Source organism: Tripterygium wilfordii, chromosome 22, assembly GCF_013401445.1.
Source record: "Tripterygium wilfordii isolate XIE 37 chromosome 22, ASM1340144v1, whole genome shotgun sequence".
Lineage (NCBI taxonomy): Eukaryota > Viridiplantae > Streptophyta > Magnoliopsida > Celastrales > Celastraceae > Tripterygium > Tripterygium wilfordii.
Window position 1 is genome coordinate 3,472,321 of NC_052253.1, and position 27,468 is coordinate 3,499,788.

Sequence of the window (27,468 nt, forward strand, 5' to 3'; positions counted from 1 at the left end):
TACAAAAAGAGAAGAAAATCACAAAACTATAGAATTTTAAGACAATTGCCCACTAAAGTGGGGCGGAAAACAAATAAATGAATTAATAGGGGTTATTGCAAATTAGCGGGGTCGAATCACAAATAGCAAACTTTCACCGACCTTGTTCCGTCACTTCTTTAAAGTTTCTAAACCGCCCATACTTGTACACTATACCCTCTCTCAATTTTCAAGCTCCTTAAGCCCTAAGCGCACAGTCTTCCAATCCAGAAGCAATGGTAGAACAGAGTCAGTTCACCCGACACATTGAATTGTTCATCGACTCGTCCTGCTCCGTGATGCAACAGGTTCAAGCTCTCTAATTCTATGTCCTTACTCACTGTTTTCTTTCCACTTCTGCGTTTATTGGCTCTTATTCCTGTTTCCGGTTGCTTCTTAGAGACGTTGAAATATAAAACTTATGTATGAACCTGAATTGTGTTTTTTCCGTTTGGAAAGGGAAACACAAATTATGTAATTGAACCTAAAACTTAATGCATGTCAGCTTGATTCTTATGCTTATGAATCCATCGATGGTGAGTGTGCTTTCTTGCAGAAGTATTTGAAGCTGAATTTAGTAGTTATTCTATAGCTATGTAGCAAACACCGCTGTATGCGTGTGCAATGGTATTAGTTTAACAAAAATAGTTGCTTTTCGTCAAAATTTGAATTATGTTCTAATAAATATCTGTTATTCCCTCTTATGGGTGTGACTGCAGACTGCAAGTGTGGATGCAATTGCCTTACTCTTGAAGAATAATGTGTTAACGTTGGAAGCACTGGTATATCTCATTCAATTGTAAAATTGTATATTTGTTTTTTTCAGCTTGCTTAATGTTTTGGGCATATATAGATTTTCAGGCCATGTCTCTCACTTTCCTTCTGTCTGTAAAATTTAGGTTAAAGAGTTGGGAATGCATTTGACCACGACAGACAACATAATTCGTGCTAGAGGTATGTAGTTTTCCTAAGAGGGATTCTTTTGGATTTTTTTCATTATAGTACTTGGTTAGGCTGCAGTGCCAAATAAAGAAGAAAAGGGCTATGGTGTAGAATAACTCTGTTGATTTGATTATACGATTCTATTATAATACTGTCATATACTTGTGCTCATTACTGCTGTATTTTGTAAATAAGAAAGAGGCATCTTGCTTGATATTGTTGCTCTTGCTCTTGCTCCTGCTGCTGCTTCTTATTTTAGTAGCGTTTCCTGCTTCTGTTGTTATTTTAAAGAAACAAAAATGAAAATGATGCTGAGATATTCTTGGAAATGATATCCTCCCTTAGGTATCCTTCTTCTTGGGGAAGTGCTTATCCATCTTTCATCGAAGCTACTGGACAATGCCACTATACATAACTTGATAACATTTTTCACTGATAGATTGGTAAGTTTGGAAATTTATTTCAATGACATTGTTTGTTTATTAGAAGTGTTGATTTGTAGTCTTTTATTCTCACATGAGCTATGAGATCTTATAGATGTTGTTTTAACTTTAAATTATTGTCTTCTTTCATTTTCTCGCTCCCTATTACTACTCTTCACCCTTAATGTGCTTCCTTCTTTCCTTCTTTCCCAGGCTCCAGTATTATTTGGATGTGCATGTGTATGTTCGAGAAGTTATCAATATATATATATATATATATATATATATATTATATGCATAACAATAACAACAAGAGTGGTTTACAAAAGGAAAATTCAAATGTCAAAGCTGTCACACCTCGGAAGTTGTTTGGACCAGTATTACACGATCCTTGCCTTTACCCTTTAACTGCACTTCAATTGTGCATTTAGGGATACAGTTTATTTGAGCACTTGTTTCCTAAACTTTATCCTACTCATCTTATTTTTGTTATATCCAGTGATTTAACCTTCAAATCTCAAGAATTTTAGAAACAGTAAAGGAAACACTTAATTGTGCATGTAGTAAATCACAATTTGTTTCCTACACTTTGTCCTACTCATCTTATTTTTACTATAACCAACTTATCCAGTGATTTAATCTTCAAATATCAAGATTTTAGGATTAAAGAAAACACTTAAAGGAAATAAAGAAACAGAGAATAAGGTTGAAACCTTAGACCTAATAATCTGCATAGTGTTGCCTCAAGCTCACCAATCCTTGCCTGATCATGATATTAGTTCTGACTTTTGAAGTTTTCTACATACTGATTGTTCGTTGTTATAATTTTACTGAATAGAAAAGTGGTAGAAATATTGGTTCCCATAGTACATAAGATAAGATTGAATTGGAAACCAAAGGTACAATGAAAGTAATACCAAATAAAAGGTAAAGGTAAACAACTCCTATGCAAAAGGATCTCGCAAGGGGCTGGGTAGGGGCGGAAATAGACAGTAGGTACGCAAACCTTATTCCCACATGATAAGATAATATATGGGGGGGCTATTTCTAGGAATAAGTTTTACTGTCAAAGCAACTCATAAGAATTTTTTTTTTGTAGAAGAAAATAAATTTACTGGAGAAAAAGGCATACCAACTAAGCTGAATGCCCTTGTACTAGAAACCTTGCAAAGTTACATGATCTGCCCCTTGCCTATCACACTCTCTTGAGTAACTTTATTTGTGCAGTATGCATGTGCCAGCAATATTGATCACAAATTCTGGTAATTTTAACCAAACTGTTGAAGTCTGAGTGTTCTAAAAAGTGGCTTAAGATTGCTTCAGGTTCTTTCGTACTTGCGGTATTTACCTTGGAGCTTTTCTGTGTGCTAGAATGCTATTAGAGTCTGGTGACATATGTTACAGGGAAGGAGTTTGAAGCTCGAAACTTGGATGGAAATTTTGTTAATATGGCCGACATGTTGATAATGTAGCCTTGCACCCTTGCCACATTTATTGCATTATAACCCCTTTTTCCAATTTACATAGTAATGAATTTTATCATGCAATTAAATACATCAAGAATAAGTAGATGATATTGTACTTAAATCAGGCAGATTGGAAAGCTTTGCGTGGCGCACTCGTTGGCTGTTTGGCTTTGATGCAAAGGGAGAGTATTGCAGGTATGGTCTCTGAGAGTGATGCAAAGGCTCTTGGACAATCTTATTTACAGAACCTTCAGGTGCAGTCTTTGGGACAACACGACAGGAAGGTATAATTGGTTACACATCCGAGGGTGACACTGTCAAGCTTGACAATTTACTGCAAATACCTCAAAAGTGAAAACAACTATGCCATTATTTTTATGCCAATTTCTTGATTAGATTTCAGCTTTTTACTTGTTATTTTTGCAGCTTTGCTATGAACTGTTACAATGCCTATTAGAATCCTATCCTGATGCTGCTGCCTCTCTGGTATTATCTTTACTCTTTCCTTCAACTTAACATTTCAATTTCTAATTTCTTTCAATCATTTGTTCTAGTAAATTTGTGAATAGTATAGGAATTATGTGGGGAGTCTTATGGAAGTCTAAAATAATATTATGCTAAATGCTTTTGCGTCAATGTGAGATATTGGCCAAAGGATTATAGTGTCAGTGAGTTCTACACGATTACTAGACTAGTAAAAGTTTTTTTCGTCCATTTAGATGATTGAAAGCTTATAGTTATGCCATCAAAAGTACTGAAGTAGTTTCCATAGTCATTTTGTGGTTGCACTTTCATATTTTAATATGATTTTCCCTGGAAGCTGAAGGACTTGGATTAAAATGATTTTTTTTGGATAAGCAATAATTAGTAAGGTAAAAAGAGGATTATTATTACACTGAACATACATTGGTGAGTAAAAAAAATTTTGAAAAGGAAAAGGAAGGGAAACAGTAGACAAATAAACTTTGCTGTGGCGTCCAAAGGTTAGCACTTTCCAAAATAATAAGCTAGTATCTGAAGTCTAATAGATTGTTATGCTTTTGCTAAACGAATGCCTAAATTATAAGCTGCTTTTCAGTCAAATTGATGATATCCATTAAGAAGTTGCAGTGTTGGGGACATTAGGCAATCAATAACTTCAGTCCACTGTGATTTTACTTGAGTCTGCAAAAGCTCTCTCTCTCAGACACACACACAATGAGACGCGCACCCCAATGAAATATCTTTTAAGATATTTCATGGTGTCCTTTTCCTTTTCAACTGATGCTCCCATCGTATTTAATATTTCTGTTGTGAATATTAGCTGTCTTCATTTTTCTGTTCAGGGTGATGACCTCCTTTATGGAATCTGTGAAGCTATTGATGGAGAAAAGGATCCTCAATGCTTAATGCTAGGTTTTCACCTTGTTGAAGTTCTTCCACAATTATTTCCTGATTCATCTGGATTGCTTGAAAATTTTTCTAGCAGCCTTTTTGAGGTCTTGGGGAGTTACTTTCCCATTCATTTTACCCATGTAAGCTTAATGTGCATGCGTCATGCTTGGTTCACCTTTGACTTTCATATTGCAAAAAATGTTATCCTTTTTTTTAGCAGACAAAATAAATAAAATTAAGTTTTGAAACTAAACTGCACTATATAGCAAAAAAATGTTAGCCGTATTCTGTGTATAGATGCTTTATGAAGCCTTCCCTTGGCAATGGAAAGTAATGCACAGTATTGAGGGTTTTAGTTTGCTTGGATATTTGAGAAGCTGCTAAGATTTGTTCACTTTTCTTTCCCTCTCTATCAATTGATCCTTAGAAAAGGGCCTTCATGACAATGTTAAGTCCTGTTCTCTGCCTCGTTTACTCGTATACTTGATTGGTAGCTGATTTGAACGCTATTTAGAAGCTGGTTGGATATTTAGAACTTAATTAGCTGGTGGGAGTTTGGGGAACTATACATTTGAATGTCGATTTTACTCCTATGTTTTTGAGGATTCTCTTTCAATGCTTTTGAATCCTTGTGTAAGTTAATGGTAATACTGAATAAAGTAATGCATTGAAGTTCTCTTACTTTTGCATCTATTAACGGTATGAAGAACTGAAACTTATTAGCTGAGTCCAGATGTATTGCCCTTGTCCTTTATTTCTCTCTCTCTTTTTTCAACCAAGGGTGTATAATATTCTAATCATTTTATCCATTCTTTTCCTACACTTGGTCATGCATGTTACTGATCTACGATGTGTTATTTATTTCGTTAATTTACAAGCCAAAATCCGAGGATGCTTGTCTGAAGAGGGATGATCTCTCAAATGCACTAATGGTAAGTAATTATACATATATCATTTTTTTCCCCTGAAACCTCTACTACTTTATTTTTGGATATCACCTTTTTTTCCTTCAAATGAACTAATAATATAATTCCCCGCCCCCACTACCCAGGACCCAAAAAAAGACTATCAAGTCTTTTAATTTACATTTAGTACACTGGTCTAATGAGAATTTTCAATATGTGCCGTTTTCTTCCGCAGCATTTAACTTGGGTCATGACCTTTCTTTTCTTCTTTTCTTTGGCAGTTGGCATTTTCTTCAACCCCCCTTTTTGAGCCATTTTCTGTTCCCTTGCTTCTTGAGAAACTTTCTTCCTCTCTCCCGTCAGCAAAGGTTTGTGAAAACTAAAAATGATTAATGCGGTGATTTACCTTTTTATTTACATAGATGTGTCTTTTTCTGAGTTATCCAACCAGTTGAATGCTTACTTTTTAACCTTGCAGGTTGATTCTCTGAAGTATCTCAGTAATTGCACACTGAAGTATGGAGGAGACAGAATGGCAAAACATGCTGGATCTATTTGGTCTTCACTAAAAGATGCAATATCTTCTTCGCTGCAAGTTTCTGGTCTTTCCTTTGTTGCAGAAGCACTCAATGATCAAGGCTCTCAGGAAAATGAGATTACAAGGGAAGCCCTAAAACTTCTTGAGAAGGTTGTCATGCAAAATACTGATGTCTACTTCAGTTTGCTTGCCAGTGATGAAGATGTGAAAATGATTTTCAACGTGATTTCACATTGTAAGAAATACAGTGAAATCCCCCTGCAAAGCAAACAGAGACTACATGCTGTTGCTCTTATTCTTTCTGCTTTTACTAAGGCTTCTGTTGCCTCCTGCAATAGAATATTTGAAAGTTACTTCCCTTGCCTGATGGATAATCTGGGGCTTTCAGTGGAAAACTCATATGTGGCCTACAAGTCAAATGAGAACTGTGTGGTTCCTGAAAATCTTAATTTTGGAGCTCTTTATCTCATCATTGAACTTCTTGGGGCATGCAGAGATCTGATTACAAGTTCTGGAGAGCTCGTATTGGAAACTACTTATGTACATGAAAAATGGGGCTACTTGCTTCAAAGCTTTTCTATTTCTTTAAGCAAGATGGTCAGTTCTATTTTGGCAACTACTGATGGCCATACTCAGGAGGCATATATTTATCTTGGAGGTATACTTTTGTTTTGTATGCAAATACGTGGTTCAGTGGTAAAGTTGCGGGGTGCAACCTAGAGGTCACAGATTCCAATTCCTAGAAACAGCATATCCACATATTATGTGGGGGTAAGGTCTGCGTACATCTTGAAAGTCTCCGAACCCTCCCAATGTAGGAGCCTTGTGCACAAGAGTTTATTTATTTTATCATTTTGCTTGTCAGTTTATAATTGGCTGCTGTAGTACAGATTTAATTATCTGCCTGGGGATGTTTTTATAGAGGGTGGGGACTGGAAAATCAAAATATAGGATTGTAGATTAGCACTGTTCCGTATCAGCAAATCCAATTCAAGGTACCGTCGTAGTGAAATTTAAGATAGAAAAAGAGGGGAGGGAAGAATAGTCTAGGTGGATGAGCCTCTAAACTTACGAACTGGAAACTTTGATCGTTGAATTCATTCATTTTTTTAAGAAAAGAAAAGCTTAATTATTGAACCAAAATATTACATAAAATGACTATTGGGTTGTGGCTGGGATTTCATGAATTAGGGAACATCTTTCTGCACTCAAAGAGGAACTTCTGATGAGGCCTAGTATCTCAGTACTTCACTGATTTTGGAAGATTTAACCCACATTTGCGTCCTGGAAGAATTAAATGGAGGAACTTCAAAACATTCTTTCATTAAAAATGAATGGTTCTACATCTTCCTTTCTTGGTAAAGTAGCACTTATTATGTAGACAAAGATGTTGTAATTGATGTTAGATATTATCTCTTGTAGATTACTGGCTGTGTTTTCAGGAAGCACTTCCAATGTGCCATTCTAAATAAATTCCTTTGCCATTCCAAAAACATAAGATAAAAAATCTAATTATATTCAATGTCAAGATAGAATGATACAAATCTTTCAATCTGTTCCTCTATACCTTCCCCAAAGTGCCAATCTACTACTCAGAGAAGATAGAACGATGCAAATCTTTCAGTTTGTTCCTCTGTACCTTCCCCAAAGTGCCGATCTACTTACTCAGAACATTGTAATGCTGTGTTACCCTTTCTTAGCCCTGCTTTGTTTCAGTGTAATTCTTTACTGCCATGTGACACTGGAGAGATCCAGTCAAAGTCATTGATTAACCTGAGCGCCATTCTTTGGAACTTAATTGAACTAAAGTAACTCCCTATCAAATGTATTTTCCTTTATTTTTGTTGATGAAACGATGAATTGAATTATCTTGTCCAGAAATGATTCATATCAAAATTTTGTTCACCAATGTTGTTTTTTCTGATCTCCTTTCCTTACCTTGCAAATTAGAGTTAATCATCAGAGAATTCCAATCACCTTGTTTTCATTTGTGTGCCGATTTGCAGTGAGAGGTTTGCAGATTCTGGCTATGTATCCTGGAGAATGTTCATTAGTGTCGAAATCCACATTTGAGAGTATTTTGATGACATTCATATCAATTGTCTCCATGGATTTGAGCAAAACATTGTTGTGGAAACTGGCTCTGAAGTCGCTAGTACATATTGCCTCTTTCCTCAATAGATGGCATGAGTCTGAGAAGGCACAGATCTATACAAGTGTTGTTGTTGATAAGATCGTCTCCTTGGTTTATCTTGATGACTTTAGTATGCCGGTTCCTCTCAAATTGGAAGCCATCTCTGACGTTGGCACATCTGGGCTGAACTATATGCTGAAAATTGTTGAAGGATTGGGTGAAGCTATATGTGCCAAGCTACAGAGGGTCTATGTACGTTGTAGTAATATTTTTATTTAACTTAATAAATACCAATTCATTGAGAAAATGGTGTGTCACCATAAGTAGGCGGGATATATTCAAGAGATGCCTGAGGTTAACATTATATATGATTTAGGGTACCTTTATATCCTGTAGACGGTATAACTTTCATGTTCTAATCCGTCATGAGATGTCCTATCCTGTAGATGATTTTACACCTATAATCCCTCTAGAGATGAGTATTTATATACGATGTTTGTGCGTCAAATTCTGTAAGAAACATCTCTGGATTATTCAACAGTTAGTCTAAAATGTGATAAACATGGGTTTTCGGGACATTTCATGACATACAGTGTTCAGGACATTTCATGGGTTTTCTCTTCTATTTTATTTTATTTTGAAAATATTCATTTTCTGTTGGCCTTGTTCTTTATCTAAATTGTTTCAAAATCATCCTGACATAATTGTATTTCTACCTCATTTTTTTTGTTTCCCTAGGGGGACGGAGATACCAAGTCAGCTGTAATCATTGTTCAGCTCCTTGAGTGCTTCTCTGACAAGTTGCTTCCATGGTATACATTTCTACCTTTAAATTTAATCGTATTACATTAATTAAATTTAATGTAATAGTTCATATTGTCTTGTTTGATGACAGAATTCCTTTCAATACCATCTTAACCTCATAAAGTGGTCAATAGACAAACTGTTTACAATCAGCAAACCAATCTCTCAATGATATTCACACTCAGTTTATGCTGCATATTTGCAAGCTGCCTTTTGAAGATTCTATTTTTTCTCCCACAGTTCTACAATTGAAAATTCACTTAGATGCCATAGAAGCAGATTTTCTAATGGAGTTTCTTATTCACATCGAATGATCCCTTGATTTGGGGAGATCAGATGAGACGTTCCATCATTTTTCGTACTTTGAAAACCTATATTATCTCAATCAGCAATAGAGCTTTATTTGATAGTTCATGTGAGGGCAGTTCCCGCACTCCCCTCACCTCTTTTTTTTCTCCCCCTTATTTTCTCTTTACGGTGGATTGCCATTTGGCATAATTTGTTGCAACCTCTGTTAACACAAAACCTATTGAATGGTCTCAGGATGCAAGAAAATGGAGGTTGCGAAGAATCCATATTGAGATTTGTTGTATGTATTTGGAAGCAAATAGAAAACTGTGTGGCTTTGAGTGTTGGGATCCATGAAAAAGTAAGTAAAGTGGAATTTTCACTGATCTTATTACCGTTGCTGGTCTTCTTATTACCTTTCACCCAACATTTATTTAAGTCTTTGACATTGTTTTGAGATTCCTGGCTTGGCATCAGTAACCAATGAAAAAAATTTACTTCAAGAGTAGCGGTGTTTTTATTTGTTTAAGCGCAGGGCCTTCTTGTCTCAATCACAAAGGCAATGAAGCTTGCTGTTGGGTGTTGTTCTGCAGAGAGCCAAACCATAATAGTTGAGAAAGCTTACAATGTAATATCAGCCAGAAGTTGTTTTCCATATAATGAATCTACATTCTGCATTCCAATGGAACTGGAAGGGTTACAACTTACTCAAGAGATGGGAAACTTTGCCGGCAGAGATGGATGGATTTTATCATTATTCGCATCAGTAATTATAGCACTTCATCCTCAAGTGCACATACCAAATTTAAAAGCTTTGTTTCGTATGTTCATGATTGCGCTCCTCAAGGGTCACATTCCAGCTGCTCAGGCTTTGGGGTCAATTGTTAATAAATTTGGCCAGAAATCCAATGGAATGGAGATTTCTGGCGATTGTACATTGGAAGAAGCAATGGAGATAATTTTCTGCACTAGTTTTCATCGTTCCCATGAAAATGGTCCTGTAAACCGATGTGATCAAGTGAGCAATGGTAATGATGTGGGCCTTACTGGTCTATGCCTTGGTGCTGCAAACAATACTATGCTCCAGATTCATTCCATTGTTGGGTTGGCATGGATTGGAAAAGGTTTGCTTATGCGGGGTCATGAAAAAGTGATTGACATAACCAAGGTCTTAGTAGAGTCCTTACAATCACATGGCAGAACAGATATCTTGCCATTAAAACAAGTATCCTCAGATAACGGTTTGGACCATGATTCCTGTGTGATGAAATGTGCAGCGGATGCTTTTCAAATTTTTATGAGTGACTCTGAGCATTGTTTGAACAGGAAATTTCATGCAATAATACGACCACTTTATAAGCAACGGTTTTCCTCCACAATAATGCCCATTCTTCAGTCTTTAATCCTGAAATCGGACGTGTCATCGTCAAGGTACATTCTCCTCTTTACCAATTATGAGTAGTCTTAGGTTCCATAAGACTTACTGCCTCCCACCTTTCTATTTGAGATGTCTAAGGTATTGTCTACATCTTCTGTGCTTGAAACTGCTGTCTGGCGCAATCAACAAAAGGGGTAATTCTGATGGACTGATGGGTACTAAATCTATTATGTTCTAGTAAAATGTTACATTGTTACCAACTCCAATAATAGATGGAAAAAATTGGTTCAAGGCTCGGCATAATTTTTATGCTGCAAAGGCAGTATTACCGCTGCTGCTACTATTATTACCACCACCACAACCCAATTGAACTTTGTTGTCGTGGTATTTTGTGAAATCTTTTTAGTTCAGTTCACAAGGAAAAAGTGTCAGCCTGGTGGCCATCTCTAACAGCAGTCTTATATATAAAACTAAGTTATGTGCTGTAATGAGCAAAAATACCAAGTCACATGACCTTATGTAATCATGATTTGAAGCGGAGATTGACACTGCATATCCAGTCCTCTAAAACAGTTGAGTTAAACCGGTGTGCCTAACAGAAAATTTTTGGATTAGACAAAATGATTTAATGTGCAATTTTTTTAGAGGGAAATTGGTTAGTGTAGTTTTATAATTGATGAGATACTAAAGCTGCTACGTGTTTCCAGATTGTTGCTGTATCGTGCTTTTGCGCATGTCATATCCAATACTCCACTAATTGTGATCTTAAGTGATGCAAAGAAGGTGAGTTTATGGATATTTCCAAGCTTCATTAACTGATGCGATATTGTTTACTTACATGTAAAATTGAAGTGATTGAATTCAAGCTTTTCATTACATTTGGGATTATCTAAAATATTCCTTATTTATTGCGAGCAACTAACATTTTACGTTTGCAGCTAATTCCGATGTTACTGGATGGCTTAACCGTGTTAAGCAAGGATAGCGTGGATAAAGATATCGTCTATAGTCTCCTGCTTGTCTTGTCTGGAGTATTGACAGATAGTAATGGTAGGCTTCCTAGAAGTACATGTATTTGTTCTCCTCTTTTCTGTAAAAAATTTTCTGGCACATATGCATTGTGGGACTTACCATTTTGGCTTCAAGGTGTTGTTCGTGTCAACCTATTTATGCTGCCATGTGATTTTTAAATATTTCCAAGTATTTTTAAAAAGTCAGTTTTACCCTTGTTTGGATTTCTAAAGCCAACAATTGACCATTCTCACGGGAATGGGAATGACCATTCATGGGTGGGAATGGCCATTGCCACCAACAAGGGAATGACAATTCCTATTACAATACTTCTGAAACCAACCAAACATAGGATTGGTAATAAAATGGTAATGCTCATTGCCATTCCTTGTTCAAAGGGTGTACCAAACGTTATATAAAGTTTCTTCTGTTTCCCCCCTTTTCTTTTTGCTGAGTTTTGGTGTGTGATTATGTTATTTTTCCCATCCATTGTTAGACTTTGGTCTATTTTCCAGCGGTTCCTCGCTGAACCTTTAATTGTGCATATTTACTTATCTGTTTTATGCATGCAGGACAAGAAGCTGCTATTGAGAATGCTCGTATTATCATTAATGGCCTCACCAGGCTTATCGATTATCCTCATATGATGGTACTGTTACTACTGTATTTCTGTTGCTTATCTGTTCAGCTCATTCTTGCATGTAAATTGACATTTTACTTTTATTTTTGTCAATGAAATGTTGGTGGAATTAGGCCAGTGTAATTCTTTTTGCCTCTTCATCATAAATATACTTCTCCCATAGCTTCAGTCTATAATTGTTGCTAATAATAATCATTAGTAGCCATTTAAATACTGCCAAAAAGATGAGCCAGGAAATGTAGAAACTTAAATTAAAGAGGAGAATAACACAACTGTACAGTGGCCATCATATTGGCAACCTGTAGCTTGTGTCTTCGAAATTGTTTTCAAAATTTTGGGATTTAAATTCGCATAATAGTTGTTTTTGTCATGGACTCATGGGTAATTTGAATTGAAAGTCAGGAGGAACATTTTGTTTTGTAATTTGACTGCCATATCTTTGTAATTCTACCTTTTTCTCATTGTACATGTAATCACAGTTCTGGGTTTTGGTGGTTATACTTTTGTTATCCATAATCATATATCTTTTTCTTTGCATGTTCAGTTTGTTCGAGAGACGGCTATTCAGTGTCTTGTTGCCTTGTCTGGGCTGCCTCATGCTAGGATTTATCCTATGCGAATGCAGGTTTGTTGATGTGTTAAACCAGATCATCCTAGGAATTCTGTGTGATCACATACACTGATTATTTGCTTAGATGGAAAGTCATTGTATGTTTCTACAGACATGTCTATCAGATAGATGTAGCTGTTGAAGATCTTCTATCGGTTGTTTAAGCTGTTCTGAATTGGTGCAAAATCTGTCTCTCTAATTGTTTATGGCTTGTGGCTTTCAGGTGCTACAGGCTTTATCGAAATCTCTTGATGATCCAAAGAGGTTCGTCCGTCAAGAAGCTGTTAGATGCCGGCGTGCATGGTCAATGCTTTAGATTTGTGCTCCTATAGCTTCGTCAAAGCAGAGTACACTTGGTGATGTTTCATTTTGTTTTCTTGCCCTGAACCTTCGAAACTGCAACCAGAATTCTGAATTTCTTAAGGAGGTTTCTTCCAATATTAGCTCTGAAAAAAGCCCAGAATTTATGGGTTTTTTCTCTGCAAAATCATGACCCCAGATGTATATTTGGAAATGCTGAGTGAATTCTAACGTTTTGTAGATATTTATGAAGTGATTTATGTTGTACATACGCGAGTTCAGAACAACAAAATTTCACTGGAGTGAGGAAATCGAGATAAAATAATTATCTTTCAAATTAATTGAGAGTGAAATAAAAGATGCATTTTGGGTGGATGAAGTATTATTATATAACAGACGATTGACCGACACATTTTACTAAGGTCCCCAAAACTGTCTGCATGGCATGAATCCCAAACCCTAGCAGGAAAAATGAAATAATTCTAAACGGTAGTACTACACATCCCTAAAATATACATCCCTAAACTTACATAACTCGGTGGCATGCCACCTACACATGATGACAAAGTAATTTTAAAAAAATTTGAATAGTTTACCTGCAAAAGAAAAACTAGAATAAAAACAAAATAAAAATTTTAAAAACTATTTCTCTCTCCATCTCTCTCTTACCTCTCTTCCCATCCCCTCATTCTCTCTCTACTCTCTCCATCTCTCCCCCTCTTCCTCAATATCCATGGCATCAGCGACCTTCTACTCAAGATTCATGGCATCAACATTGTGACTCGGGTTTCCATCAATGGCCTCCTTCTCAAGCTCTTCCTTTCAATTCGGGTTTCCACCTATTTTTCTCCATCCCTTGTGTTAATGGCGTCCACCAGCAAATCTGAGCCTCCAACGATGCTGTCTAGGGAGATCTGGAGACCTACCAAGAAGAAGAAAAGGCGATGATGTTTCTTGTTCAACATCTTCATCTTCAACATCCAAGATCTACAAGATCGCTTACTAATTCTTGTTGTTTCATCCATTCATGTTGTTGATTTGACCTTATTTTAATGATTGAAGGATACAGAGCCTTATTACATTATTCTGAAAGGGAATGGTGTCTTATTACACTGTCCAATCTGGACAGTGTAAAAAAGGTTTTGAGTTCATTTGTTTGCGTTTTAGTTTCATAGAAAATGAATTGAAATTATTTTAGATGGAATTTTTATGGGATTTTATGCTCTAACTCATTGTTACACATTGAATTGAATTAATTACGCTGTCAATATAATTAGTTACATTGTCCAATGGACAACGTAATAAAAAACTGTATCAATTTAAGCCAAAGCATCCCAATAGGATATTGTCTTATTACATTGTCTAGTTGCAAACAACATGACTAATAATCATTTTCCAAAAGACATATCGCACTAAGACACTTTCTTTATTTTGGACAACGCAAACAAACCTTACAGTGGCTTATTACATTGTCAAAATAATTAGTTACACTGTCAGTGTAATTAATTACAATGTCAATGTAATAAGCCACTGGTGCTTCCTTCGTCCTTTTCCAGATTTCAAACATAAAATCTGCGTTTTTCATGGTTACTTAGTTCTTAAAAGTTCACCTATTTTCTGAACATTCTAAAAATCATTTGTTGTGGACGCTCCAACCGGCATATTGCTACTTCTTGATCATCAACTTCCAGGGTGTTCTCCACATGTTCACTCCCCCTGAAAACAATGTCTTTCACACTAATCACCAACATGAAACCTTAAACGAACCTCACAAAATTTAAAGAAATCGATGCTCTATTTTTTTCTTGGAGAAGAAAGAAAAAAGAAAGAGGGAGAAGATGGAGAAGAGAGAGAAAAGAAAGAGGGAGAAGTTGGTGAAAAGAGAAGAAAGAGATATTAAAAAAATCCCTAGATGAATAGAAAGAGAATGGACGAATACACTAGGAGTAAACGACAAAAAAATTCATAGATGAGAGAGAAATGGGAATTCTAGAATTAATTATATCTTTTATTTAATTGGTTATTTAATTGGATATCTATGTGGCATGCTGAGTTGTACAGCCACATAGATTAGGGAAGTTTAGGGATGGGAAAATTAGGGACACGTATCATTTTCGAATTCTAAAACAAGCTTAATATCTAATGAACAAGAAAAAAATACAGTTCCTAGATATCTTTGCATCCTCATTTTATTTTTTTACAGCATCATCCAAATCAGTAATTCCCAATCACCCACCGCCACCAGCTACAGCATTGAGAAGCCCCTCCTCCCTCTTTATCTTTTGATACTACGAGTCTGATTCTGCTGCATAAAGCATAATCCATACTTCACGTTTAAGCTGCAATCTAAATCTAATGCCCAGGAGACGCAATAGGGCTGACATTCTCCTAAATTAGGACATTTTCTGCTCCAGTGTACTGATCAACATCTTCACTTTCCATAAGCTTTTTGAGTTCAAATGTGCTTCAATGAGAATCACTCCGAAAGGTCATCTTCTGCTCCACTGTACTGATCAACATCTTCACTTTCCATAACCTTTTGAATTCTTCCATGGCCACCCTCCATTACCTTTCTTAACTTTGAACGAGATGTACTTCCCTTTGAATTTGAGTATACCTGGAAGCACCACCAAATTAAAACTACATAAGATGACAAAATCCAGCATTGTATTATTGCAAACTTTGCGATTTTTTCACGACCATACCCCAGAATCCTTGTCTTCGATTACAGCAGCAATTGCTCTCCGCCTCACAGTTACTTGTGAAGGAACAAGAAAATGTTCAACCTCATCTTTGGATCTTCCCTCACTGGCTTTCTTCTTTCTCAGATTGAACTTTGTGGGGAGAGGCTGCATGATTACAAGAAGTGTGTTGTAGGAGCACAAAGATATGTCTGGGCACTATCCCAGCAACAAGCCAAAAAAAAAGGGGGGCAAATAAAAGAATGTTCAAGCACAGTATGGAGAAAGACTAGGTTACCACATAGCGAGCTTCACCATCATCCATTGAAACTAAATATGATGTCGGTTCCTCTGTTTCATGTTGTATCTGTTCAGGTAAAACACCAGCAACACTTTCACTAAAAAATTGAATCAACAGTTTGCTGATCTTTTAAAATAAATAGAGTCACTTACATTGCAATGATACTCCCGAATCCAATTATATTGGATGTCTTCACTTTCATCATACATATCCTTCCCTAGCTGTCACCATAATACAATAAATGAAAAATTAAATCACCGTATAAATTAATAAACGAGTATGACAGGGACACCAACTTATAAACTGCAATGCCTACAAATGATTATGAACTCAACCCAAGGTATATCTACCTCATTCGGAGAAGGAACCATGTAAGCCAGAAATTTCCCTGGGTTGGCTGGATCAGAGCCTGTTACAGCATAAGTTTTCATAATTGCCTGCAACCAACAACATGATAGATTTAATATACATTGCACTATTTCATCATTAGACCCTTAAAAAAAATTCGCTTGATGTGAGATAAAGAGGCACAACTCATATACTGCCCCAACTGATTTTCAGATTTGCACTCAATATAATTCATACTCCAAATAACATATACCACTAGACTTGACAAAAGTCACTTGGTTCTATGACCATATTATACCTATGTCCATGTAAATATATTTTCCTAGACGATCGCTTCTGTGACAATCACACATTCACAGATTCAATATATCACTCACCCTTGATTCATGGGCATCACGAACAGATTGGTCCAACTTTCTGTACATTTCCGAATCAGCAGTAGGAGCGCTATCAAACCCAGCAACTATAAAATGATCATCATACCTGATGATAGTCGGACTAGCCATTAGTTAATACATCAGAATGCAATAAAATCATGAAAGACAAAAATTTGTAAATTGTAATTCAATGTTTTAAATCACAATTAACCTGCTAGGAATTCATACTCATCTAGTCATCTGTCATTAGTATATATATCCTGAATTAATAATATTACACAGGAAAAAAATGGATACGTCCAAAAGAAGTGCGTACACACATATGTAAGTAAAATTTTCCCTCTGGAGACATACAAATCATGATTTTATCAAAGAAGTCTGTATATTTGGCAGCTATATCAAACATCAGCAATATAAGCTCGCAGAATGAACTAACGTAGTGACATACATGAACATCCAATAGAGAGTCTTACGTGAAAATTAATGCCCAGGCAATGAAGCGGTAAATATAAAAGCAATAAATAGCATCCTACCGCTCAAAATCAGGCAACAGAGGCAGAACCTCAACAGGTTTTAAATTTTTATTATCTGCATGAACAGGGAGTAACTTTGCTGCCTCAAATGATGCCTCAATTTCCTTGATTTGTTTTTCCCTGAAAACATCATTACGCCTTTAGCAAATGAAATGAAAAAGAAATTTTTTTCACATGGACGAGTCAGAAAAATGTAACCTTTTGTTACGGTTCTCCAAAACGCTCCGACCTCCCTTCATTTCTCGCAATTCCCTTGCTTGTTTTTCAGTTAAAGACTGCAAATGTAAATGACATAGTTATGACACAGTTCAATAATTGAATCAAAAGAAAAGCAACTGAGGAACACCATATTAATCCACTACCTGTTTTGTTGATTCTGCGCTGAAAGATGATATATACTGTGTTTTAACAAGCCACGAAACACCTTCATCAGTAGGTCGTTCCTTTTTTCTTATGCCTTCTTTTTTCACAGGCGTAACTGATTCATCGTCGCACAACAATTCCTCATCCTCTGCGGCAAGAGGAGGTCTAACGCTAGGACGACTAGTCAACAAAGACGGAAAAATAAAGAATAAGGAAAAGAAGATGATGATCTTTTTCAAAAAGAAAAAGATTTAAGCCTTGAGAGATGATACTTGTATACTCTAAGATCAAGCAAATCAAGAGGTATCCCAAGGTCTTGCTCAACAAAAAGTTTGGGCTTATAATTTTTCTCCAAAGATGTGATTGTGTATTTTGTAAACCTGCAAAAAAAATGGCAGATGTGAGAAGAAAAAACAAACTTATGCTATATGATTAGAATTAGATAATGATATCTGAGCAAAGAAAAAAGACAAAATGCAGATTAGAAAGATACTAAGTATTTTATGAGCAAACCTTCAACTTCAAGCCTTTAGAAAACAATTTAAAAGTATGAAGACATAGTTTCAGTGAAAGATTTCTTTCACACTAAAGCTGACTAACATATGCAACATGCATGTAGCAACACATCCTAATAAAAAAAGGATGCAGCAACACATCCTAATAAAAAACACATGCAGCAACACATAAATTAGATTAGAAAATCGAAAAAGTTAAAATGACATACCGATCTTTATCCTTCTTCAGAGACATAAGCTTTGGCTGCGCCATTGGATCAGGAAGTTCATTTCGAAATCTTCAAAAGGAAAATATGCCAACAACAGGTACCCATATTAGGATACAAAACTTAGCAAAAAGAAGGGCATTTCTGACTAAAGAACACCTCGCTGCCAATGCATCATGTTTACAAATACTTCAACCACATATCTTGGTTTAAAATAAAAAGAACATAGAAAATGAAACACAAAGGACATCCTCTTTGATCTCTTAAAAGAAAGCTCTACTTCTGCTGCCGGGAGTAAGCACATCTAAATGCATTACCAATGGACTAATGATGCTACCGGCAGTGCTGCTAAAGGACCAGCAAGCTCACATGGGCATCCTCCTGCGGTGATAGACTACGTTATGGAGAAAATATCTGGTTCAACCTCAAAAGAGCCTTAAGCACATAAAACTTTCGAAACTGTCTCCATCAATTCCATATTGAACAACTCTTCCCTAGTCCAATGGAAATAAAACAAAATTCCATTCCTTTAACACTTGGAACTCTACTAGAACAAATTCAAGTAAACAAATGAAACATAGAAACCAGAATTGATGTCAACATACTCACTTCAACTTGCACAAAAATGTCGTTGGCTTTTTCAATCTATTCTCGATCCTCTCGCCACTTAAGAAAGAAGTTACCCTCCTGTCCCCCATTCTTGACCCCACAGCTGATCCAGGTCCCTTGCCAAGGGACATCGTCTGGGTCTTCTGTAGAATAGTGTTCTGAGACTCTTTAAACTGCTGCCTACTCCTTTCCTCTTGCCTTTGCTTCTCGTACTCCCTCTTCTTCCTCAATCTCCTTTCCTCCTCTGTCTCCATCCGTCCTGCAAGTCCATTTGACTTCTTTGCGGTTGGAGGAACAGGAACTCCCGGCTTCTGCTGTTGTTTTGAGCCCATCCCATGCTCACGTCCTTTATCGCGGAAATTTGATCCCCTATCTAGGACACTCTCTTTAGGAGGAGGAGGAGGTGGAGAACTAGGTGGAGGTGGTGGTGGGATTGAAGAGCTTGGGGGCGGGGATGAAGGGGGCGGGGGAGGTTGCAAAGCCTGTGCTGGCTGATTGCCATACTGTGAGTAGTACATAGGAGGCTGTTGCTGTGGTTGCTTTGAATTCTGCGGTGGTTGTGCTGGAGGTGGTGGAGGAGGAGGTGGGTATGAGGAATCCGGTGGAGGCGGTGGAGGTGGAGCAGTATAGGCATATTGAGGAGGAGGGGGAGGCTGTTGGTGTTGGGGTCTCGAGGGAGGGTAATGGTAATTGGAAGGCACTTGAGAGTAACTTTGAGGAAAAGAAGGAGCTTGTGCTGGTTGTGGAGGGGCTATTCGGGGGTAGTTTTGATTGTACTGAGTTGGCCTCTGTTGTTGCTGCTGCTGCGGGGGAGGAAGAGGGTTTTTGGTAGGTGGCGGAGCAAACGAGGATTGTGGAGGGAACGGCCTATACGAGGCCATGACTGAAAATTATTAGAACGAAACAGATCAAACTCGAAACCCTAAAATCGATCAACTACAAAAAAGAAAACACTCTCTGCTTCTTGACTTCTCCACAATTACACAGCCGAAACCCTGACAGTATATGTATATATCTACGTATATACGCAAAAAAACAGCGACCGAAAACTTAAAATCGCAAAATTCAATCGACAATCTACCTCTTGTGTAGTTCTCAATCAACTCAACTTGAAGAAAAAATCGAAATGCCAAAAACGAGAGGGATTCAATTCAGAGGCCAGTTGGCCATCGAATCCCGGTGAGAAACTTTAGAAACCCCAACTCCGATTACAAATATCGGAGAGAGGAGTGTCTTGCATGCGAGAGGGAGAGGGAGAGGGAGAGGGAGAGGGAGAGGGATTTGGTTTTTGTCTATGGTCTTCCACATATATAAACAACTCCGGTGAAGCTTCCACGATTTGTTTTTTGGTCAGACCCAAACATTCACCCGCTGCTTTTGGCTTTAATTTTGATTCACATCACATCTTCTAATCTTAGACATTAGCCGCCTGCCTTTCAATTGTTGTGCTGCACTGCTGCCAATTGTGTAACTTTTGTTTTTTAGGTATAAACGGTCGATTTTTTGACAAAAATTTAATTGATCGTTATGGACGTTATTTCAGTTATTTGGTCGATTCCCACTAAATTCTTCCTGATCGGTCGGTTAATCGTTCATTTTAATTTTAGGTAATTTTTTAACATTTCTAAATTTCTCGTGTGAACTCAACGCATGTTTGGATAATGTCGATGTTTTAAAGAGTTAAATGACAAGGGTTAAGAGGGATTTCACTTGCTTGGATTTTAAGAAGGAAAATTCTCAAATATAGCATTTTATAACCCCAATTTAGAGGTTTCGGAATTATTAAATCATCCATAAAAATGTTTTCACTAATTTTAACTTGGGTATCTTTGTGAATGACAATCTCTTAACCATCCTTCATTCTTATTAACTCTACCTCATATCTAATTAAGGGTGAAAAATCTTGGATTTCCTTGTTAGAAAAACACACAACTTACATACGCAAGACAACCTATCTTACATACATATGCAAATTAGGCAAAGGATCAAAATGTAGAAAGATCTTTTACAACAAGAATAAACGAGTAGGCAGATAAGAATGTTCATATCAAATTTCATAACAACCGAAGTAATATCACTGTTTTCATAATAACAAGATTTCTCTTATGCTTTTCTACAACTTTTTTGTCAAGATCTCATACTTTCGCCTATAAATATCATTTCTTCCCTTTCAACAATAGATCACATAGTACATACAAATCTTCTCAATATATCTAAATTCTTCCAAAAGTGCATATCTAGAAAGAAAAAAAAAAAAAAACTTAACCATTTAACAAAAAAAAAAAAAAAAAAAAACCAACCATATTACTTGTTTTGAAGACATTTAAATATCATAATTGATAAATTAAATTTCACACATTATAAATCTGTTTGATTTTCAATTATAACAATGAAATTTTTTTAAGTTTCAATCATGATAAATCAAATTCGACATGTAAAAATGTTTATATGAAATATCATAACCAATAGAATACAAATGATCCCTTTATAATTGAAAAAAGAAGGGAGCATTAGAATGAATTTGATAGTACTGTCAATACACTAATTAGTTCACTTGAGTTTGGGCTGGGCTTCATTGTTTGTGGATAATGTTACCATTACCAAGCCCAGCCAATGACATACTCAAACTAAGCCAGTAAGCTGTGAGAAATATGGGCTGAACAACCACACACACAGAGACAGACAGGCCCAGGTAGTAACTAAGAAAGACCATTCTCAACAACAATTTTAAATTTCATTTCATGTGAAGTTTCAAGCCAACCACAACAACCACCACCACCACCACCACCATCACCACCAATTTCCTTCCAATATTTTGACTTCAATATAGTTCAACAACCGCTAACGTCCACCAAGATTTCTTCTCACCCACACAAATAGCTTGCAGGAATGGATAGAAGAAAGCAGGGGAAAAAATAAATAATAATAATAAGTCGGTTTCAATTTTTAAATTAAGCAACAGTACTACTTATAACCCATTCATCTATAGTTTCTATAGGAAGGGCTGTACATGCAGCTTTCTGCATGCTTCACCAGATCTTTCGGTTGAGGTAGGCGCGTAGCCAAGCCTGTTAAAAAGACACAATTACACGGGAATATGTAAAAATGTAACCAAAAAAAAAACATTGGATACGATGATAGAGACGTGAACAAGAATCGTTGTAATATTACTCACCAAGCTCGTAAGCTTTAGCAGCTACTTTTGCAGCAATCTGAGCTGAGATCTTCCTGATGTTCTTAAATGGCGGGTAAATGAGACCCTTTTCAAAGTTCTCCTCTGTCACCTGAGCTGCCAAAGCTTCCGCTGTGATGATGAAACAGAAAAGATTATCAGAGGATGATCGAGACACAGGAAAGAAAGGCGACTATATGGATGCATATATTGGATCATGGATAATATTGGGTGCACTTACATGCCGCCAGAAGCATGTCGTCGTGAACACGAATAGTACCAGACATAATCAGACCCAGACCAATCCCAGGGAAAATGTAAGCATTATTTGCCTGGATCAGAAGTAAACATTAGGGGTGAAATCAGTCCTCAAATGTGTAATTGCTATATCTTTGATATGGTACGTCAAATATTCAGAGTTCAGACCTGGCCAGGGACAAAAAGTTTCCCATCATATTCAACAGGCGGAAAGGGGCTCCCACTAGCAAAAATGGCACGACCCTGCAAGCAACAAAGACAAAGAATAACAAAATCAGCCATAGTTGATGGCAGGCAGTCCAATGAATCAACCGATGAGGGGAAAAATTAGAGGGTGTTGATGTGATATTTTTATGATCATAAACAGGAGATGCATGTCCCAGTTTCCTATGACCTGACTCCACGTATATGCTTCTTCAGCGGTACATTCAGATTGTGAAGTTGGGTTGGAAAGTGAAAGAATAATAGGTTTCTGCAAACAAGTTCAGCCAGACATGACAACAGTTAGCTTATTGTTATTTAGTTAGCAACATATATATCCATTAAGCAGAAAAACACGCACTAAATACCTCATTGAAGGAAGCCATAGCCTCAACAACTTCTTTAGTAAATGTTTGTCCAACTCCGGATGTTCCAATTAACACTGTCGGCTTGATATCCTGTCAAAGAAGATACGTTGCTCAATATTAGTCTTCCTCTTCTATTCCTATTCTTTATTTCTATTTGTCGATTTTTCTTTTTTCAGCATAGAAAAAGGGGGAGGGGGAATGGAGAGAGTGAGGGAGCAAGGAATCACACATTAACAGCATCCAGAAGAGTCTTCACAGGTTCATGATCATGTGCCCATGGTTTCTTGAAATGTTGGAGTGATTCCATGCGTGATTTGACTATCAATCCCTGCAAAGCAAAAAATACATTCAAACTTGAACACTTACAAAATAGAAAGAGAGGAGGGTGGCGAGGGAAAAGTAAGGAGCAGGACCAAGCTATTTTTACCTTTGAGTCTACAAGCCAAATATTCTTCTGAGTTTCTTCCAAAGGCATATTGGTCTGTATAAAGAATCAGAATGTTTTATAACATCAGAATAAATGTAAGCGGTGATACGTATATACAATCTATAAAAAGTAAATAACTCCCACGGTAAAAAATAAAAATATAACCTGTTTAGAAATCTCAAGGGCTATAAGTTTCGCAATTCCAGTGCCAGCCTGTAAATCAGTGAATGGCAGACATGAGGAAAAAATCATATAAACAATGGAGCAATTTGATCAATTCAAGGAATAGGAGGAGTGGCAAAAGGCAATGCATTTAAGATCCAGGAAAAGTACGCTTTTTAGAGGTGTGCTATTTTTCTTGTACATGGATGACTCTGAGAGAAAAGGTTAACGCACACAAATTCGTGGAATTGCATTTACTACAAAACTCATAATAAGAATAAATGCTAAACATTGTTCTACATTTACTGAATTTTACTGTTGCAAGTGAATCTCCTCCCCCCTTGTTTGTGGAAAAATAAACTAGCAGAATCAGGGCTTAAAATGCAGGGTATTAACAAACTCACTTCTCCAGCACCAAGGAATAAGAATCTGTGATCAGCTAAGGTCCCTCCAACTTGTTTTAGTGCTGCAACAAGCCCTGCAAGGACCACGGATGCAGTGCCCTAGAATAAAGAAATTGGCTCAAGTGTTAGAAATATTTACATTCATTCAAATCACGCCATATATTAAATAACCGAAGTCACATCACCTGAATATCATCATTGAATACAAGATGAGTTGTACTGTATTTTGCCAGTAGATCAAAAGCATTGTGGTTTGCAAAGTCTTCAAACTACAATTTAAACAAGTAAATTTTGAGAACAATACATAAGTTAAATAAAAGTTGATATATATCAAGTCTTTCAACCCAGACCAATCACCAACTTTAATCTTCTCCTGTGAGCACACCTACCTGGATAAGGACTTTCTCCCCGTAATTTTGCTTCACTGCAGTCATGAACTCATCTAGAAGTTCAGCATATTCCTTCAATTAGGAAGAGCAAACCCACATCATTATTTTTTAGAGAGAGAGAGAGAGAGAGAGAGACCACGCCACAAGGAAAACTCATAATCATAACCACCTGTCCAGTGGCCCTCCTTTGCCTGAGCCCTATGTAGAATTCGTCTTCCAACAGCTTTTCATTGTTTGTTCCCACATCAATGGTTATGGGCAAGCACTGAAATAATGAGCAAGTTTTCAATTATTTTCATCAAAATGACCACAAGTAGTATGGGCAAATATGAAAATTAGCACAGCTTTTCATGGTCCAGATTAATCAAAATTGTGTCTCTTACCAATGGGATAAGTCATTAATTTACCTATAAAGCCCATAAAGCGCTAAAATCATTAGTTCACTCCATTAAAAATGAAGACAGCAGACCCTGATTTGAAGGGATGTAGTCCGATACTTTATGAAGATAAATTACAGTTAAAAAGGCCTTATAGAGGAGCCAAACCAAACTTCCAACCTAGACTTAGCTGAATGATAAAAGATATTGCTCATTAATAGCAAGATATAGTGTTCAAATACATGCTATTTTCGACTCTGCCATGTTATCAAAAAATACTTACTGCTGAAGGACGAACTCCCCCTAGTGCGGTATATAGAGAAAGTTTCCCAACAGGTATCCCCATCCCCTGAGAACATAAAGTTTCAGAAAGGGAGTGAGAGAGACTACAATTGGAAAAGAGTAAAAAATTAGCGCCATCACACAATTTGGAGGCAGGATAATTACAAATTTACAACTACTTTCAACAAGGATTCTGAATAGGGTATGCAGATAGGGATTACCTGACAGCCAAGATCCCCTAGACCCAATATCCGCTCTCCATCAGTGACAACAATAACTTCAATATTCTTCTCTGGCCAGTTCCTCAGTACCTCAAGAATCCTCCCCCTGCAAAAGATAGCTCATCATTCTTCCAACCAATAGGAAGAGCGTATTCGACATCGAGTGTGCCATTGGCAGTAGATTGCATTTGATGAAAAGCGGCCATTAACACAAGGAACTAGGAATGGGTGTAATTGAAGTATTGAACGCACTTTTCATTCAAACTGATAAAAAGGCCCTGGGGGCGTCTAAAGATGCTCCCATATTTCTGGCAAGCTTCACCAACCGTCGGAGTGTAAACAACAGGGAGTAACTCTTCAACATTGTCAATGAGAAGTTTGTAGAACAGCTTTTCATTCATTTCCTGAAGAACATGACATTGCAATGTGAAACCATTAATACTAATCTTTTCTTAAGATTAAAAATTATGGTGTCTATAATTATTCTTCAACTCCAGTTATATCGCACAAATTTCTATAGAAGAACCTTCAACAACTTGATAGTGGTAGGAATTCAAACAGCAACTATGCACTTGATTCATGCAAGCTATGATTTCAAATCAAGTTTACAACAATGTGGCACGATTCAAATTAGTAAAGACATAAATTACAAACAAAAACCAAGTAGCTACCTGAAGATCCATCATAGCCATGTACTTTTGCAGTGGAACTTCATACTGGCGCATATTGTGCATCATCTTTTTCACCTGGTATGTGGAATGGCAACACTGTGTTAGATTCCGATGCAACTAGCAGACTGCACACCTAAATCGTAAAACAATATTTAAGAGAGTCAAATTATTGAGTACAGGATAAAGACCTGCAGGTCCTGAGAAACGACTACTGGTGGAAGAAGACCACGCAGGAAGTGAGAATCTCTCTCTTTAATGGCGAAGGCTAGTCCTTTGTTGTGGTGTGGATCTCGCAACAAAGAGTAACCACTGCAGCACAAGAAACATATAATCGCATATCCATCCTATAACAACTTCTTTTTAACTGTTGATCTGAACAATCATCCATATGATATACTACTGATCTAATTATCTTTATTTATTTTATATTTCCTGATTTTAATTTACAATTCACCTAAAATAGTAAAATCTCTCTATCAGATTAAAGAGGATCGTTTTTTTTTTTATTGTTCAATACTATATCTTAACAAAATCAAGTTATATCAGCAAAACCCAGAAACCCAAATATAAAATTCTGGAAAAAAAAGAATAAAATTATCAAAAGAAAACACTGAATCATACCTAGCAACAGAGATCGACCAAGGGGTGACTAACTGGTCCTCGGTGGCAGTGTCTTCACCATATACGTCCTGGACCCCACCAGACACAGTGGATTTGGGGTCCATGTCAAGAACGGTAGAACCCTCCCTCGTCTCCTGCAGTGTGCTCTCCATCACAACGCTGCCGTTTCTTTCCCTATTGGGGTTCAAAGCCACAACTTTCACCGGAGTTGAATGGGCTATCCCCTGCCTCCCAGAGAAGGCATTACACGAACCATAAATGCCCGAGCTGGTCTGTTTACCAAAATACAGAGACTTGTTAATACTGAAATCAAAATAAATTGAAGAAACTAGAGGATTTTAAATCAAATATTGACAGAAAAAGAATACCCGAAATTAAAGCTGATTGGGATCTAAGGATAACAAGTTATTGAAAAAAAAAATCCAAAGCTTGTTTGATCTTGAATGTGATCTTCGAACAACAAGATTTTTACCAAAACTTAAAAATTGAAAATCGTATTTCGACCTGAATAAGCTCGGGAATGCAAACCAGTCAAAAATTACAAGAAAAAAGAAGAAGAAAGCTTGGTGATTTCAATACGATGAATGTACAAAAATGGCCACATCCAAAACAGAAAAGAAAAGAAATTCAATCGGATCTCCATATCCAGAACCACCCAGATCAAACTAGCCACAAGAGCAAATCAGCACAACAGTCGAAAAATAAGGGAATAAATCGGTGAATACAATCAGAAATAAATTAGTGTGAAGTGGGCGTCCTTGGAATTGTGAGTAGAGTAATGGGTTTGGCTTAAATTACCAGAAAACTGCTTCTACTCAACGAGATCATGGCGAAAGAAATGCAAGGAGACAGAATCTTTCGCTGTTAAAACAAAAACCGAAGAAGAGATGGAGAGGAAAATCGAGAGAGAGTCTTCAGGGTTATATAGAAGCTCTTTCCTTTTCTTCACTCTCTCTTCTCCTCTCTCTCTTCTTCTGACACGAAGTTGGGCGGAAAGAGAGAGAAGAGGGAGGAGAGAGAAGGTCCGTAAGATTGGAATGCCAGAGTTTTAAAACGTGTCTTCGATTCTTTGTTTTCTCTCTCTAGTTTCTCTCTCTATCTCTGAAATGACATCTGTGACACTGATCTTTCTGTCCAATCCCCACGGTGTCC

General features: G+C 36.9%; 3 protein-coding genes across 7 annotated transcripts; 1 reads left to right on the top strand and 2 right to left on the bottom strand.

The window, feature by feature from the left end:
• Positions 1 to 177: 177 nt before the first annotated feature.
• LOC119991649 (MMS19 nucleotide excision repair protein homolog) lies at positions 178 to 13,117 on the top strand. Of its 3 annotated transcripts, XM_038838029.1 has the most exons (19): positions 178 to 326; positions 738 to 800; positions 918 to 972; positions 1,306 to 1,403; positions 2,974 to 3,132; positions 3,275 to 3,334; positions 4,174 to 4,362; positions 5,101 to 5,154; positions 5,409 to 5,495; positions 5,606 to 6,323; positions 7,672 to 8,051; positions 8,538 to 8,611; positions 9,147 to 9,252; positions 9,427 to 10,322; positions 10,977 to 11,052; positions 11,208 to 11,319; positions 11,853 to 11,929; positions 12,465 to 12,545; positions 12,754 to 13,117. In XM_038838029.1, exons 1-19 carry the CDS (start codon positions 255 to 257, stop codon positions 12,844 to 12,846), a joined length of 3,450 nt encoding a protein of 1,149 aa, XP_038693957.1. In that variant the 5' UTR covers positions 178 to 254; the 3' UTR covers positions 12,847 to 13,117. The 3 variants fall into 3 exon arrangements, with proteins under 3 accessions (XP_038693957.1, XP_038693958.1, XP_038693959.1); XM_038838030.1 differs by lacking the exon at positions 4,174 to 4,362; XM_038838031.1 differs by lacking the exons at positions 178 to 326; positions 738 to 800 and having other exon boundaries at positions 932 to 972; positions 2,978 to 3,132.
• A 2,170-nt stretch (positions 13,118 to 15,287) lies between these two features.
• LOC119991678 (protein PAF1 homolog) lies at positions 15,288 to 20,042 on the bottom strand. Its single transcript, XM_038838073.1, has 12 exons — positions 18,764 to 20,042; positions 18,158 to 18,226; positions 17,706 to 17,813; positions 17,433 to 17,613; positions 17,269 to 17,345; positions 17,071 to 17,190; positions 16,538 to 16,643; positions 16,163 to 16,249; positions 15,965 to 16,033; positions 15,810 to 15,878; positions 15,536 to 15,679; positions 15,288 to 15,447 (listed from the first exon to the last, which is right to left on the bottom strand). The coding sequence occupies exons 1-12, from the start codon at positions 19,642 to 19,644 to the stop codon at positions 15,307 to 15,309; spliced, it is 2,052 nt and encodes a 683-aa protein (XP_038694001.1). The 5' UTR covers positions 19,645 to 20,042; the 3' UTR covers positions 15,288 to 15,306.
• A 1,433-nt stretch (positions 20,043 to 21,475) lies between these two features.
• LOC119992106 (NADP-dependent malic enzyme-like) lies at positions 21,476 to 27,358 on the bottom strand. 3 transcript variants are annotated; one of them, XM_038838732.1, is made up of 20 exons: positions 27,115 to 27,356; positions 26,317 to 26,588; positions 25,884 to 26,004; positions 25,696 to 25,770; positions 25,277 to 25,428; positions 25,025 to 25,130; positions 24,805 to 24,870; positions 24,314 to 24,409; positions 24,145 to 24,216; positions 23,941 to 24,024; positions 23,756 to 23,854; positions 23,355 to 23,402; positions 23,190 to 23,243; positions 22,992 to 23,090; positions 22,763 to 22,852; positions 22,588 to 22,665; positions 22,362 to 22,436; positions 22,177 to 22,267; positions 21,939 to 22,067; positions 21,476 to 21,831 (listed from the first exon to the last, which is right to left on the bottom strand). In XM_038838732.1, exons 1-20 carry the CDS (start codon positions 27,142 to 27,144, stop codon positions 21,743 to 21,745), a joined length of 1,926 nt encoding a protein of 641 aa, XP_038694660.1. In that variant the 5' UTR covers positions 27,145 to 27,356; the 3' UTR covers positions 21,476 to 21,742. The 3 variants fall into 3 exon arrangements, with proteins under 3 accessions (XP_038694660.1, XP_038694659.1, XP_038694661.1); XM_038838731.1 differs by having other exon boundaries at positions 22,992 to 23,243; positions 27,115 to 27,358; XM_038838733.1 differs by lacking the exon at positions 27,115 to 27,356 and adding an exon at positions 26,685 to 27,063 and having other exon boundaries at positions 22,992 to 23,243.
• Between the last annotated feature and the right edge of the window lie 110 nt (positions 27,359 to 27,468).